Consider the following 15,012-nt stretch of genomic DNA (forward strand, 5'->3'; position numbering starts at 1 on the left):
CTCTTAACAGGACTCTTATTAGTAAGAAAGTCGAGCCCTCTGTGAAAAGACAAAATATAAGACTACTCCAGCTGTTTTCAGTTATTACCAGGATCTCTTATCTAGTTTGAGACCCATGCCAGCTGTAGGAGACCAATAATTTGGTTCTGTAATACTTTGAAATCAAATAATGATGGCCTTTGAGCTGCCATTTCAGTCATTTTGTACCAGAGTTTCCCCCCACATGCAGTCTTGCTGCAAAACCCCGGGGAAATTAAGGAACAGAGAGCTAGTATGTTCAGGACTGCTCAACACATAACCTAAGGCGCGAGAAACAGCGGTGGAGAGCAGACGAGAGGGGGGCGGCAGTTGTTCGGGGTCATCATTGCAGTTCTCATTTAACAGTGGCTTTAGGGTGCACGATATGTACAACAATGCGAGACTTTTTCTTTTCCGTAGCAGATATGATACTGTATTACATCTAATCAAGACGGAATGCATAACATGAAACCATGAATGTTTAAGTTGATTGCTCCACGTGTAGGAACCAAAGCTTTATGTCTGCTCATCTACTCTTTTCATTCCTCCCGCTAGCTTTGCTGAATACAGCATAATTAAAGTTTGACATGAATTCTATAGACTGCAGAGGAAGAAAGTGCACTGGAGCTTAAATGAAACTTAAGGTAATAAAGATTGTGGCTGTAGTAATCTTGTCCATTAAACCTGGTCTAATTAATTCTAAAATGGCTCAAAGTGTGAAAGAGCTTACACACTCCAAATGAAGAACACCATCATATTTTCTCCCTCGACTTTAAAAATCATTTCAAAATCATCCTACATCGCTGCAGAAGTACCGACCCAGTCTTTGCAAAGTAAACATGCAAAGACGATCAAACACCATTAACAAACAAGGTAAAACAGTGATATAAGACGATTTTGAAGTTGAGGGAAAACATGAGATGGGAGTTTTTCGACATACCCTAAGTGTCATGAATCGGAAAAAAACAGTTTATGCAGAGTAAGACGATGAGCGTTTGACATTAAAAAGTATTTAAATTGTATTATTTTTTATGAAAATAACCAATCGTTACGCTAGATAAGACCCTTCTTTCTCAGCTGGGATTGTTTACAACCACATTTGGGACCGTTTGAAGCTGCATTTAAAACTGCATTTTGGAAGTTCAAAATCGGGGCACCATATCAGTCCATTATATGGAGAAAAATGCAGAAATGTTTTCCTCAAAAAACAATTTCTTTACGACTGAAGAAAGAAAGACATGAACATTTTGGATGACAAGGGGGTGAGTACATTATATGTGAATCTTTGTTTTGGAAGTGGACTTCTCCTTTAAAGGCATAGTTCACTACAAAATGAAAAACCTGTCATCATTTAAAAATATCTTTTGTGTTCCGCAGAAGAAAGAAAGTCATACAGGTTTGGAATGACATGAGGGTGAGTAAATGATGACAGTGAAATGAATTTCATTTTTGGGTGAACTGTTCCTTTAGGGGTCATCGAATGCCCATTTTCCACAAGTTCATATGATTTTTTAGGGTCTTAATGAAAAGTCTATAATATACTTTGGTTAAAAATTCTCAATGGTTGTGTAAAACAAAACCCTTTTTACCTTGACAAAATGAGCTCTGCAAAAAACATCCCATTCTGGTCAAGGCTGCTTTAAATGCAAATGAGCTTTGCTCGCCCCGCCCCTCTCTTCTCTCTGTGGAGTGACGAGCCTGTTTACTTCAGCCACATTTAGCCGCTAAACTTGCTAACCAGCACATTATTAGGAAAGGCGATCACAAAGATTCATAAAAAAAACCCTTATAATCACTTCTGCTGTAGGTGAAGCTGAATCACAAATGATTCGCACGAACACAGACAGATATATGTAGATCGGGAGGCGCATTCCATTTACAAACAAATATAATCCACTGCATCTTCAGTGGCTCAGATGTCAGGAGTAAATGACGACCACTACGTTCATTATTACATCCAGCAACACAACACCTCAATCGCTCAATTCTTGTCTAACTTACATCCCTGCTCCGGCATCAAAACATAGAGGTTGGACTGTTACAACTGATCTAAGGTAAGACGCTCATGTCAATCAACTATCATGGGAGTGGCCTCTGTCGGTGTGACGGCATCTGAGAATGGCTCGATTTGAAAAAGGGGATATTATTTTTACAGATTAATTTAAAACCACTGCATGGATTTTTATCATTTTCGGGTAGATTTGTACATACACTGCCAACACACATTAATGTTCAAACAACATGTAAAAGTGAACTTAGCATCCGATGACCCCTTTAAGAACAGAAGGAGACCTATTCCAAAACAACACACTCAGGGCAATTCATAACTATTTGTCATTTTAGTTCTTATCTTACATTTTCAATTTGCTTATGTCCCCACCGTCTTTTATGCGTAGCGTTCTTCTAAAACCTCAAATTGTGTTTTCTCATGAGATCGGATTGTCTGCATCCTGCATACTGGAGACTTTTCCCTCTTTAAACGTGGTGCAGTGTGCTGCTAAAATTAATGAGGCTGTCAGAAAGCTAAAGACTGGTGATTTTCACACCCTCTACCATACGTCATTGTGAGGACAAAAGAAAAACTGTTGACTTTGTGCCAATAATGACTATTTTTAAAGTGCGTTTCGCAGCTATCACATATCCACGGATGCCTCTGACACCTGGTTCTATTAAAGGACAAGTGCTCTTATAAGCCTCTGCTCTTATCTCTCCTTTCTGAAAAATTCACACAATATATTGGTGATTCAAAGAGAAAAACATTACTGTGATTGGCAACACAGAGCTCAAGTGTTTTTATAGCAGATACTTGTACTGTATATGAGAAAGCACACATTTCTGAGACAGCACACATTCATTGCATCGATGTGCATGCTTTCATCTGGAAGATGTATTTGTTAGACTATTTACTGATGCACAATACATTCCTAATATGTTTCCTGTCAGATGTTACATTTACATGGACAGAAAAATATGGGTGGCAGAAGTGAGATTACTCGTCATTTCCTCTAAATTGCATTAATGAAACAAAACGAAACCCAGCGTCTGATTCCATTTATGTCTCACATTTATTTTTCAAATGATTTTAAGATTCTCAATTATCCTCATGAGATCTGCTTACTTCCTTCACAAAAGAGCATCTCTGTGATATGACCAACATAATCTCACTTCAATGAATATAACCGGAAGTAAAGCTATTTGTGATTTGTGTTGTTAAAGCATGATATATGTTTTTGTTGAAGCCATCAGTCTGAATTTTTTTTAATAATCGGGTTCAAAAATTAAGGGTTAAAAACAACATTACCCATGATTCAGCAAAAAACAAACAAACAAACAAACAAAAACAGCATCTACACCAATCAGAGAATCGAAACAAGTCATTTGTGCCATAAGCATGATATAGTGCCCGTCTACTTCCAAATGGCGTAATCTACTCAATATCCCTTTGTCTTTTTGTCCAGTTAAAGTTTGTAATGTTTATATTCACCTCACAGCTAGTTGGTTTGGTTAATGGCTTATAACTCTAACAAAAGCTTCTTCAGATGGGGAAAATACTTGACTGAGGCCAGTAAAATTGAACATCTTACTGTTGTTTGTTGTAACATACCTGTGGTAATCATATTGCTTGAATAACTCTGAGGGCTTTTCATATCAATGTAAAACTAGATGAGTAAAGTTTGAGAACAAACTTTAAGTTGGCTTGAGAAAGCCTAGCCTGAAAGTTTGAAGCAGTTGTAAAAGTATGAAAGCATGTTTGACATGTTGTTAACATGTTTTAGCATGATTAGCTTGTTGCTTGTATTTTTATAGGCTGATTACAATGTTGTAAGCATGATTAGCATGTTGTTAGCATAATTAACAAATTACTAGAATGTTGTTAGCATGTTGATAGCATGATTAGCATATTACTAACATGTTGTTAACATGATTGGCATGTTGCTAGCATGATTAGCATGTTGCTAGCATGTTGCTAGCATGATTAACAAGTTACTAGCATGTTGCTAACATGTTTCTAACATGGTTAGCATGTTGCTAGCACAATTAGCATTATATACTAGCATGTTGTTACCATGTTTCTAACATGGTTAACATGCTGCTAGTATGATTAGCAAGTTACTAGCATGTTGCTATCATGATTAGCATGTTAGTAGCATGTTGTTAGCATGTTTCTAGTATGATTAGCATGTAACTAGCACATTGCTAACATGATTACCAAGTTACTAGCATGTTGTTAGCATGATTAGCATGTTGCTAGCATTTTTTATCATGATTACCATGTTACTAACATGTTGCTAGTATGATTAACAAGGTACTAGCATGTTGGTAGCATGATTTGCATGTTGTTACCATGTTTCTAACATGATTAGCATGTTACTAGCATGTTGCTAACATGATTAGCATGTTACTAGCATTTTGTTTGCATGTTTCTAACATGATTCGCATTTTGCTAGCATGATTAGCAAGTTACTAGCATGTTGCTAACATGATTAGCATGTTACTAGCATTTTGTTTGCATGTTTCTAACATGATTAGCATTTTACTAGCATGATTAGCAAGTTACTAGCATGTTGCTAACATGTTTTTAACATGGTTAGCATGTTGCTAGCACGATTAGCATTATACTAGCATGTTGTTACCATGTTTCTAACATGGTTAACATGTTGCTAGTATGATTAGCAAGTTACTAGCATGTTGCTAACATGATTAGCATATTAGTAGCATGTTGTTACCATGTTTCTAGTATGATTATCATTTAACTAGCACGTTGCTAGCATGATTACCAAGTTACTAGCATGTTGTTAGCATGATTAGCATGTTACTAGCATGTTGCTAGTATTTTTTTTATCATGATTAGCATGTTACTAACATGTTGCTAGTATGATTAACAAGGTACTAGCATGTTGGTAGCATGATTAGCATGTTGTTACCATGTTTCTAACATGATTAGCATGTTACTAGCATGTTGCTAACACGATTAGCATGTTACTAGCATTTTGTTCGCATGTTTCTAACATGATTAGCATTTTGCTAGCATTATTAGCAAGTTACCAGCATGTTGCTAGCATGATTAACAAACATGTTACTAGCATGTTGTTATCATGCTTCCAGTATGATTAGCATGTAACTAGCATGTTGCTAGCATTATTACCAAGTTACTAGCATGTTGGTAACATGATTTAGATAGCTAGATAGATTCGAAATATTAGAAATATTAGAGTGAGTCTAAATTGATTAGAAATACTACATAGAAGGGAAGCCTGATTGAGCCTCAAGGGATTCTGGGAGTTTAGATTTGAATTTTGTCAGTTGGAGTTTGAAGAGTGTTGGCTCATTTGAACATTCTGTCAATGCAAGTCTATGGGATTTTTGGTGGTTTTGATAGTCTGGTTTACGAAAACTGTAAGCTGGATCAGTTAGAAAAGCTATAGCACACCGAGTCAGACCAGTCTGAAGGTCTGGGCCGAGTTTGGTGGTTCTAGCTTGAAAGCTCTAGGAGGAGACAGATACCGAAATTTGGCTCAGAAGAAGAAGAATAATAATATTCTTAAACAGTAGATCAGTAAGTGACTTTCTCAAGCCAACTTAATTAAAGTACCTCTAAAATGGTTACTACAACTACTAGCTATAATAAATTCAATCTGCCATATTGGCAGCACTGAACATAAACAATACCACTGAACCGAACAGAACTCACAAATTTATCTGATTACTGCTGCTGAAAATGGTCAATTATTGTCATGTTTTGGACTGTAATCCGTCAGACCGGGGAAAACATTTGGAGTACTACAGACTGCCAAAAATATATCAAATCAAGGAGAAGAGTGGAAAAAACTGTCTGAGGAACAAAAGGCGTTTGTGGTTGGCCGAACTGAACCAGGATTTCCAGGGCAAGAATCTCGACAACATTCATGTTTGTTCTTATCATTTCCATTCAGGTTGGTGAAATATTAGGCTAATATCTTAACTAATACAGTTCATATGTATCTTTACCACCTATTAACTTTAGTTTGTCAAAACATTGTGCTCTTTCCTGTTTACTAAGTCATTCTTTATATGATTTAGCAGCTTCCACACATTTTTTCCCGTGGTTTAGACAGCATAAATTTGCAGAACAGCGTATTCAGTAGTACATTAACAGTGCAAACAATGCGGTTGTTTACATCGCCAATATGGCCACGCATATGACAAGTGCAAACCCTCTATTAATTTTAATATAAGCTAAAGGATTTATGATGAGCCTTTGTCAGATGTCTGTAAGGAGTCCAATGTTAAAGTGTTACATTGTGGCCTAGAAAATCTACAGAAAAGCAAATATTAATTGAAATTAATGTACATATAAATTAACTTAATATTGTTGAAATATTCATCCTGTTGCTAGGCGGAGAGTTTTCTGCCCCTTGACATTTTTTCCTAGTGGAGTCTTTACGATAATAAAGTGAGGTGATATAATTTAAACTCAAATCAACATTTCTTGTTCATGTAGCCGTGTAATAAGGTGAATAATTAGTCAGTCGATAGCACAAAAATAAGATCCTTCGCAGTGATCAGGACTTGTGGTTCATCCGAGCGGAACTCTTGTCTACGCCAATGTTTTCCACACCGACAGATATCGGAGTAACTCCTTCCGCTCCGGTTGCAGGCAGCCTGTTTTCACGCACAGCTGCTAAGCTAACAACACTGAGAACTGTTAAAGAAGCAATTTATTTACTTTCCTTACATTTTACTCCGTTTTACTTTAGGTAAGTACGTACAATTATGTGGCCAAACAATGGTCAATTACAGTATCGCTGTTTGAAGAGATATTTGATTTGAAAGAATGTTAACCGTTCAGCTCTATTAGCTTAGTGTTAACTAGTTTCGCTAAGTAAATATAACGTTACTCAATGTCCACAAAGAAGTACAAGCTGATGGTTTACATTTATTTTATTGTTTTTCTTTACTACAAGACTTTTTACTTCTTGGCTTCGGCTGTTCGTTATGTAACCTATTTCTTACTGTACTTTAAATGTTTCTCCTCTTTAAACATACAGTCTGGTGTTATTATTCCAAACCACACTTTAACTTAAAGTCCCCACAAAGATAATAAACCAGACTGTGTGTGTGTGTGTGTGTGTGTGTGTGTGTGTGTGTGTGTGTGTGTGTGTGTGTGTGTGTGTGTGTGTGTGTGTGTGTGTGTATATATATATATATATATATATAAACACATACATACATACATACATACATACACTTAATATAAAAAATGCATTAAATAACGTTATATCTTTAGTGAAATAGCAGATCTGATGTGCTGAAGAATAGCAATAAATCTATATGTATATCTCAGAAGGGCTATAAGTTATTGTTTTTCTCTCTTTTTGTCAGGAATACACATAGTTGAAGATGACTGACCGTTACAACATCCACAGTCAGCTGGAGCATCTGCAGTCAAAGTACATTGGCACGGGCCACGCAGACACCAGCAAATGGGAATGGCTGGTTAACCAGCACAGAGACTCCTATTGCTCCTACATGGGCCATTTCGACCTTCTTAATTACTTCGCCATCGCTGAGAACGAGAGCAAGGCTCGGGTCCGCTTTAACTTGATGGAGAAGATGCTGCAGCCGTGTGGTCCGCCAGCTGACAAACCTGAAGATGCTTAGGGTTGTTTTGACTCTGGATGTTTTCTGTTCATTCGGTGCTGGGAGATCAAATATAGAGACCCTGGACACATGGGGGGTTGTGGGTGCTCTTTAAATCCTCTTGTTTGTGAACCAGTCAATGTTTTTTTTTTAATTTTTAATACTTCTTTTTTGTGGCATTTTGTATAGATTGTTGAATCACATGTGTCTTTGAAGAAAATAAATTTGATACCCTATCACAAATGCATTAATTGTATTAATATTATTATTATTCATTATTTTAATAATAACAAACTATTTTTTTAAAAATAAAATGAATAATTTTATTTAGCAAGGATCAAACGTGACAGAAAAGATATCATGATGTTACAAAAAATGCTTCAAATCGTTATTGAGATATGTCTATTCATTAAAGAACTTAATCATCAAAAAAACTTAACACAAAAAAAACAACTGTTCTCAACATTGATAATAACGACATTTTCTTGAGCAGCAAATCAGCATATTAGAATGACTTCTGAAGGATCATGTAATACTAAAGACTGAAGTAATAGCTTTGCAATCACAAGAATAAATTACATATATGAAATGACATATATTTACATAAATAGATGGAAAAACAACGATTATTTTAAATAGTAAAACAGTATTGCACAATATAACTTTTTTTATTTTTGATCAAATAAATGCAGCCTGCATGAACATACTTTTGTGTATGTTTTAGAGAAAAAATTGGATAATTGTTAATAGGGCTGGGTAAAAAACATTGATTTCTTGAATTTTCATCTAATCTCATTCTTAAATCCCAAGAATAAATTAGTCTAGCCTGTTTTCAGTTAATGAATGGGACATTGTAGTGCACCTCCCATCCAATAAATCGTGATAAGCTTTGTGCTTTGTTACTTTTGACATCAAACAGTCTCAGATTTTAAATTCTCTCCAATTTACTACAATATTCAAACAATAAATGCCGTTTTGGCACTAGTTAATGTGGAGTGACAGATCGCTGTAGCGGCTCAGTTGAAGAGAAGCAGCACCTGAACTGATCATCTCCTTACATTAATAGCAGTTTCAGCATGAAATAAACATGAATAAACACGCTAAGGTATGTTAAAAGAAAGAGTGTAACACTGAAATCTGAATCCTGTCTCATGTATCACAAATGATCAATCAACAGCTTGTAAACAATGCCATCACATTTACATGAGAAAAAACATATTCGGTGACCATGAATTTGTTAGTCACCATATAACATATTCATCACAATTCAATGTTTAATTTATGGTTAAATAAATCTGTCAAATTTTAATGACAGTATATTTCAAAACACAAATTTGAGTAGAAATATAATTATGTAGGCCTAACTGTAAGTTTATCATTATGAAAAACTTCATTAAGTGGAATTTAAGCATTTGTATACCTTCAGTATTATAGTAATGTAGTGTAACTGACTCTCATGTATATTTTACGGCATTAGCTGAGATTTTTTTTTCTTTGAGAAAATATGGCACGTACTGTACATGATATATATCCAAAATAATCAATATCAAATTAAATAGGAAATCAAACTGCAAACGAGTGATTTAGAAACAAACTGAAATGTGAAATTTGTGTCAAAACCCACAGGGTGCAATACTGAAAAATGAAACCTTGGACTTAAGACAAATGAAACCACATTTTTATATCTTACATGTACTAAGCAACAGAGCTATGCTTTGATTCAACCTCCCAGCTTTTCTATTTTTTTCAAAATGTGCTTTTTACCTTGACATCACGTATTTTGCCATCACAATCAAGATGTTTTTACCATTTTAAAACACATTATCATATTCTAATCGTGTTAGCAGACAGATTATTACATTTTCGCAATGACACGGTCCGTTACACTAGTTAAAATGGCTTATTACTATGGATTTCAGCATTCTTAAAAACATTTGGGATAATGTAAGTACACAAGTCAGTACAATATATAACACTGTTATAGTGGTTTTTGGATATTTTAATCAAAAAATGTTACATATTGTGCCAAGTGTTGCTTTTGATAAAACAAGCTCTTTTTCCTCATTTCATCCATTTTTCTGCTTATGAACGATTGAACCTTTCTCTGTGGACACACTGTTTTTGATGTCGTAAGAAGACAATAAGTGTCATAGATTTGATGTAATAATAATAACATTAATTAAAGGGGATAATTGTGTTAAATACATTATTTATTATTAATCCCTTATAACATTTACAACTGAAAACATTTTCATTTTTAAACCTAATGGCAGTTACAATTGCTGGACATGTTTTGTCCCATTTCTCAAGAATAACTGACTTGCTAACAACCAGTGTTATATAATGTAGTATGGTAACATTCTTGGAAGTTACTATTATTATTAACAAAGTTAGTTATCTTTATCTTTAAATAATAACAGTTTGTGTGGAGCAGCATTTACTATGAACGGAGTCGCTCTGAGACGCATGTAAATAAAGCCCATCTATTAAACCTGCATCGCATATATTAATTTAACTGATTCATAGCATTTGTGAATTCACGATAGCATTACACTGTAAAACCCCCTGCAATAAAAAACACAATTTGTTGAGTCAACTTAAAATTATTTGTTGCCCTGCTGCCTCGAAATTTTAAGTTCAGGCAACTCTGATAATAAGTTTAGTTGTACTAAGTGAGAACTTAGATATTTGAGTTGTCTAAACAAAAAAATTGGTTTGATCAAAATAAAAGCTAGGCAGCTGCCTTAAAATTTTAAGTTGAATCAACTCAAATGTCTAAGTTGTCACTTAGTACAACTTAACATTTTAAGTTGACTAAACTTTTTGGAGTTGACAGAACTTAAAATTTTAAGGCATCCGGGTAACAAATTATTTTAAGCTGACTCAACAAATTGTTTTTTACAGTGTATGCTTTATTATGATTTTTAAATGGATTTAATATATAGTAGTCAACATTTGAAGTGGATCAGAAAAGTTAATCAAAGTTGTCTTTAATGAAAGGCATCTCAAATGTTAAATTGAATACTCAAAAAAAACAAACAAAAAAAAAAACAGCTAAAACCAGCCTAAACTGGTCGGCGAAATGTAATATATGACATATATGTACCTATATCAGAAGTGCTACTCTCATATATGTTAAATATAGGGCAATATATTATTATCACATATATCCATTTTCTGGATATATGTAGATATATGTTTATAACATATATGAATTTCCCATAGTACAATTTGTATATAAACATATATTGAAAGTATATATATGTTTAACTTTTATATGGTATTGTATGTTATGACCATATATGTTTACAATATATATCAAAATTATATATTGTATTATAAGTTATGACCATATATGTTAACAATATATATCAAAATTATATATTGTATTATATGTTATGACCATATATGTTAACAATATATATCAAAATTATATATGGTACTCTATGTTTTGACCATTTGTTACCAATGTATATACTGAATTTATGCAAGTTTATTAACCATATATGCCTAAAAGATACTGCTTATTGTAAATCATATAACACAATTCATTGCTTAACTTTATTAATTGTTTCAATTTAGTTTTCTGGGGGAAAAAGTAGAGATGAATATATAACCTGTTCAAAAATGCCAATGTACTAAAAGTTACTTGTAGGAATGTATTATAGAGTTATTGAGGGGGGAAACACTTCATGTAACTGTTTGTCCATATGTGCTCTCATCATCAATGAACTAAAATGCATTTTATTAAAATACATGAGCGATTGTATGTGAACGTCACAATAGCGCTTTTGCGCATGCGCCAAAATTCAAACACACCCGCGCTAACGGCAGAGTCTGAGCAATGGCTGCGGCTAAACAAACAGTCATCTGCAGTAAGATGTTTTTCTTAGTGGAAGGATAACAAATGTGCCAGTACCTTCACATAATAAACGACAATGATTTTATAGACGGGCACGAAGACAGACCGACATCACTGAGTGGAGTGGATGAAACGCCTTTGAATGTGGCAGCGGTGCAGGTAATTTACACTAATTTACTCAACGCTTTATTCCTACACTAATATTACATAGAAACTAAGTGTTATATGATTGTTTTGGTCTGCAAGAGCCTCTGTCTCTATATAGATCAGCTAATGTTTTAAATATTCCCTGTCATTGTTGTATATATGATGTTATGATTACAGCTGCATTGATGTGTTTTGCAATTTGCTCGCGTTAAAGTTAATTTTAGCTTTTGGGTAACAGGTTAATCTGTATGGAGATACTGTGAGCTCATTGTTTTCACTTGATAAGCAATGCCACGTTTGGAAATTATTTAAAGCTGTCTGACAAAAATAATGGATGAAAATTATAATGTTTATCTCTGAGATGTAGTCTAGACTAGAACTATAAAACTGCACGAAATGGAATTATTTAAATACAAGCACCTTGAATTCATATAGTAAATGACAGTACTTGGTTATATTGCACCAAGTGCATTGACATGTCCGTGACATGCCTAGAGTGGGTGCGTAAGCACATGTATGTGCATATTGCATAAAGGTACAGTAAGTTACACTAAAGGATGTGATTGTGGGGTTTTAAACATATGGTTAATCTATCGTAGTAAATTTTGTTCATATCATTGCTGATAATTGTGCTATTCTTGTTTGTGTCCCATGACAAGGTAATGAGTCCCGACATTCTCAGAAAATAGAAATGGAGGCCGAACCTGCAGATGTGGATGGCAGTGATGTGAATGATGGAGCATCTACACAGAAAAGGTTAAATATTTTATTGAAACCAAAACTAGCATCTGCAATATACATGTAAACAAATCAAATCAACAAAATATTTTAGTTAAAAATGTGTCTCCATGTACTATTTAATACAATTCTAGTGCATTTAATCTATTAAATAACAGTGGAGTGAGTGAGTTTTGGGATATGGTTAGATTAAACTTATTTTAGTGAATGAAGTACCACATTTCAGCTCTAATTTTGTTAGGGTGGGTACACAAAATATTATTTTATCCTTGCTTCTAGAAAATCCTTAATCTGTCTGCTTTCTAACAGCTTCATGTGGCCGTAACGTGGCTTTAAGCACTATAGATTATTAAAGTTTCACTTTGACTGTGACAAAGGCAGTAAATGTGGTGTTTATATGGAATAATTGTAATATTTATGGTACAAATACAGAGAGAGTCCCCATATCAGTAGGAAAGCGATCAAATGAGCATCTTCCATCCGAAGACTTGTGTTGCATGCGGGAAACTATTAATTGGTTATTCTACAATTAATTGTACCATAAATTATACTACAATTGGAAAATACTGTAAATTGATAAACTGTTCAGCGTGATGACGTTTAATGCCTCCGACAGGGCCTGTAGTCCCATTTAGCAGCATGTTAGCAACCACCTTTTTTAAGAAACATAACAGTTTAAAAAAAAAAAAAATAAATAAAAATCAAGAGTGGGGTTTAACTGGTGTGTTTTATGTCATAGAATAAAACGTGAAAATATTATGAGTTTGTGTAAACCGCAGACCTTATTTTAGGGGATTTAATCAAAATTGTCATTCAAAAACCCATGTCATAGTTCCACCCCTCTATTTCTTTTCTCCAGGCCACATTCTCGATGCACATATTAGGTATTATGAATGTAAACACTTTATTTCATTGATGCTAAATAGCAAATTAAATTGTAACCTGTGAACTCTGTCATTGAGCATTTGGGTTACTATAGTTTAGTTCTTCATGTATATAGAGACATATAATTTGAATGGGCATGCAGGCTGTGCTCTGTCGTTGTTCTGCCATGTCCTTGTGGTATCTGGGAATATTTTACAACTACAATTTATAATTATTACATAAATAATGAGTATTCTGCAGTTTTAAAATAATCTTTAACTTTACCAACCATGTTTAATACTCAGTATATTTGTCATCTTATAGTAGTTAATCACTTTAAGATACAGGCACAGTTCTAACTAAAAACCTAAATTAAACTTTGGTACAATGTTGGATTGCAAGATTTAAGCAGGTTTTATATTTTAATATCATGTTGACTAAAATCAAGTTTAGTTTACTGTACCACCCAACACTACCAAAGCTAAAAAGTTGCTTTTGAATGTGGTGCATTTCCTGAAATCATATATGGTGCAGAAAATTTATTGTAATTATCTTATAAAAACCTAACTTTTACTTTTTTTTTTTTTTTTTTTTTTTTTTTTTTTTACAGATGCTGGAATCCAGAAATTTCTTCACCTGGGGCCTACTGGGGATGGCAATAAACAAAAAACTAACCAAGCTGTGGGAATACAAACCTGTAGACCTTTAGCTGAACCACTACAATTGATGTTCTGTTTCTTATGCCTGTTCAGTGTTTTGATCAGTTATATATGTAATTGTTTCTTTTTTGTCCTGTTTGATTGTGCAGGTCAGTAACTTTTTTTTTCTATTTAAATAAATTCTGTTTAAATAAAGATGCTTCTTTGTGTAACTTTCTGTACCATTTAACATTTAAGGCTAAAGGTGTGAAATGTGCAATGCACTGCAACTTTGTAGAGTGTCTTACATGTGTCTACAACCTCTATTTAAAGATCAAAGATCACATATTAAAATATTAAATATATGATACCATATATTTCATGCATATATGTCTAATTTGTATACAACATAATAAAAACATACATATATCTCACATATATTAATAATTATATACATTTCATATATGGCAATGCATGTATTATACATACATAAACATATATTTTTGTATGGGGTAGACTTATATGTCAATATATGAAATTGTTCCATTTTCTAATAGGAATCATATATGGATATGGCATATATAAACATGTATTCAATATATGGGTATTTCATATAAGCACATATATTACATTTCCGTATGGGTAGATGATGCAGGGCAAATCCTCGCCAGCTGGCCACGCAGTTTGACTTATTCCTACAACAGAGTCATTTCTGCTGTGTCAGGATCAGGAATAACATACTGGCACAGCAGATCACCGGCTGAGCTCGTGCTGAAGCTCACCAGCTATTTTTATTTTCAAATTAAGAATAATGCTGAATTAAGCTGTTGAAAAGCACAGAAAGATTCCACAGAAGGAATTGTGTATAAATACACTGCAGCTGAGCAGATGGTCAGTTTTATTTTTCTTTTTTTTTGGTGGTGTGGGGGGTTGAATGCAACAAACAACCCTTTCAGTCACTCATTACCTTCCTACAGCTTGAGCTCTTCTTTCAAACACATTGTGGCTCTGAGAAAATAGCACCTGGACCGGCCACACAAAAAGGTCATTGAGCAAACATTTAACGTCCTTCGGCGGCTGACGCTAACCTTGGCAGGATGCGTTTACAGACGTGGCCATTGCTAT

General features: G+C 34.2%; 1 protein-coding gene and 1 long non-coding RNA gene across 2 annotated transcripts; both read left to right on the plus strand.

Annotated features, from left to right (window-relative positions):
* Positions 1-6,586: 6,586 nt before the first annotated feature.
* sf3b5 (splicing factor 3b, subunit 5) lies at positions 6,587-7,881 on the plus strand. The gene is made up of 2 exons (XM_051126340.1): positions 6,587-6,755; positions 7,381-7,881. Exon 2 carries the CDS (start codon positions 7,399-7,401, stop codon positions 7,657-7,659), a length of 261 nt encoding a protein of 86 aa, XP_050982297.1. The 5' UTR covers positions 6,587-6,755; positions 7,381-7,398; the 3' UTR covers positions 7,660-7,881.
* A 3,435-nt stretch (positions 7,882-11,316) lies between these two features.
* Positions 11,317-14,525, plus strand: LOC127174709 (uncharacterized). Its single transcript, XR_007828898.1, has 3 exons — positions 11,317-11,659; positions 12,307-12,403; positions 13,860-14,525. It is a non-coding gene; the product is annotated as an uncharacterized LOC127174709 (long non-coding RNA).
* Positions 14,526-15,012: the final 487 nt, after the last annotated feature.

Source organism: Labeo rohita, chromosome 13 (assembly GCF_022985175.1).
Source record: "Labeo rohita strain BAU-BD-2019 chromosome 13, IGBB_LRoh.1.0, whole genome shotgun sequence".
Lineage (NCBI taxonomy): Eukaryota > Metazoa > Chordata > Actinopteri > Cypriniformes > Cyprinidae > Labeo > Labeo rohita.

Coding starts and splice junctions, on each gene's coding strand:
- sf3b5 (XM_051126340.1), top strand. CDS start 7,399: ATGACTGACCGTTACAACATCCACAGTCAGCTGGAGCATCTGCAGTCA.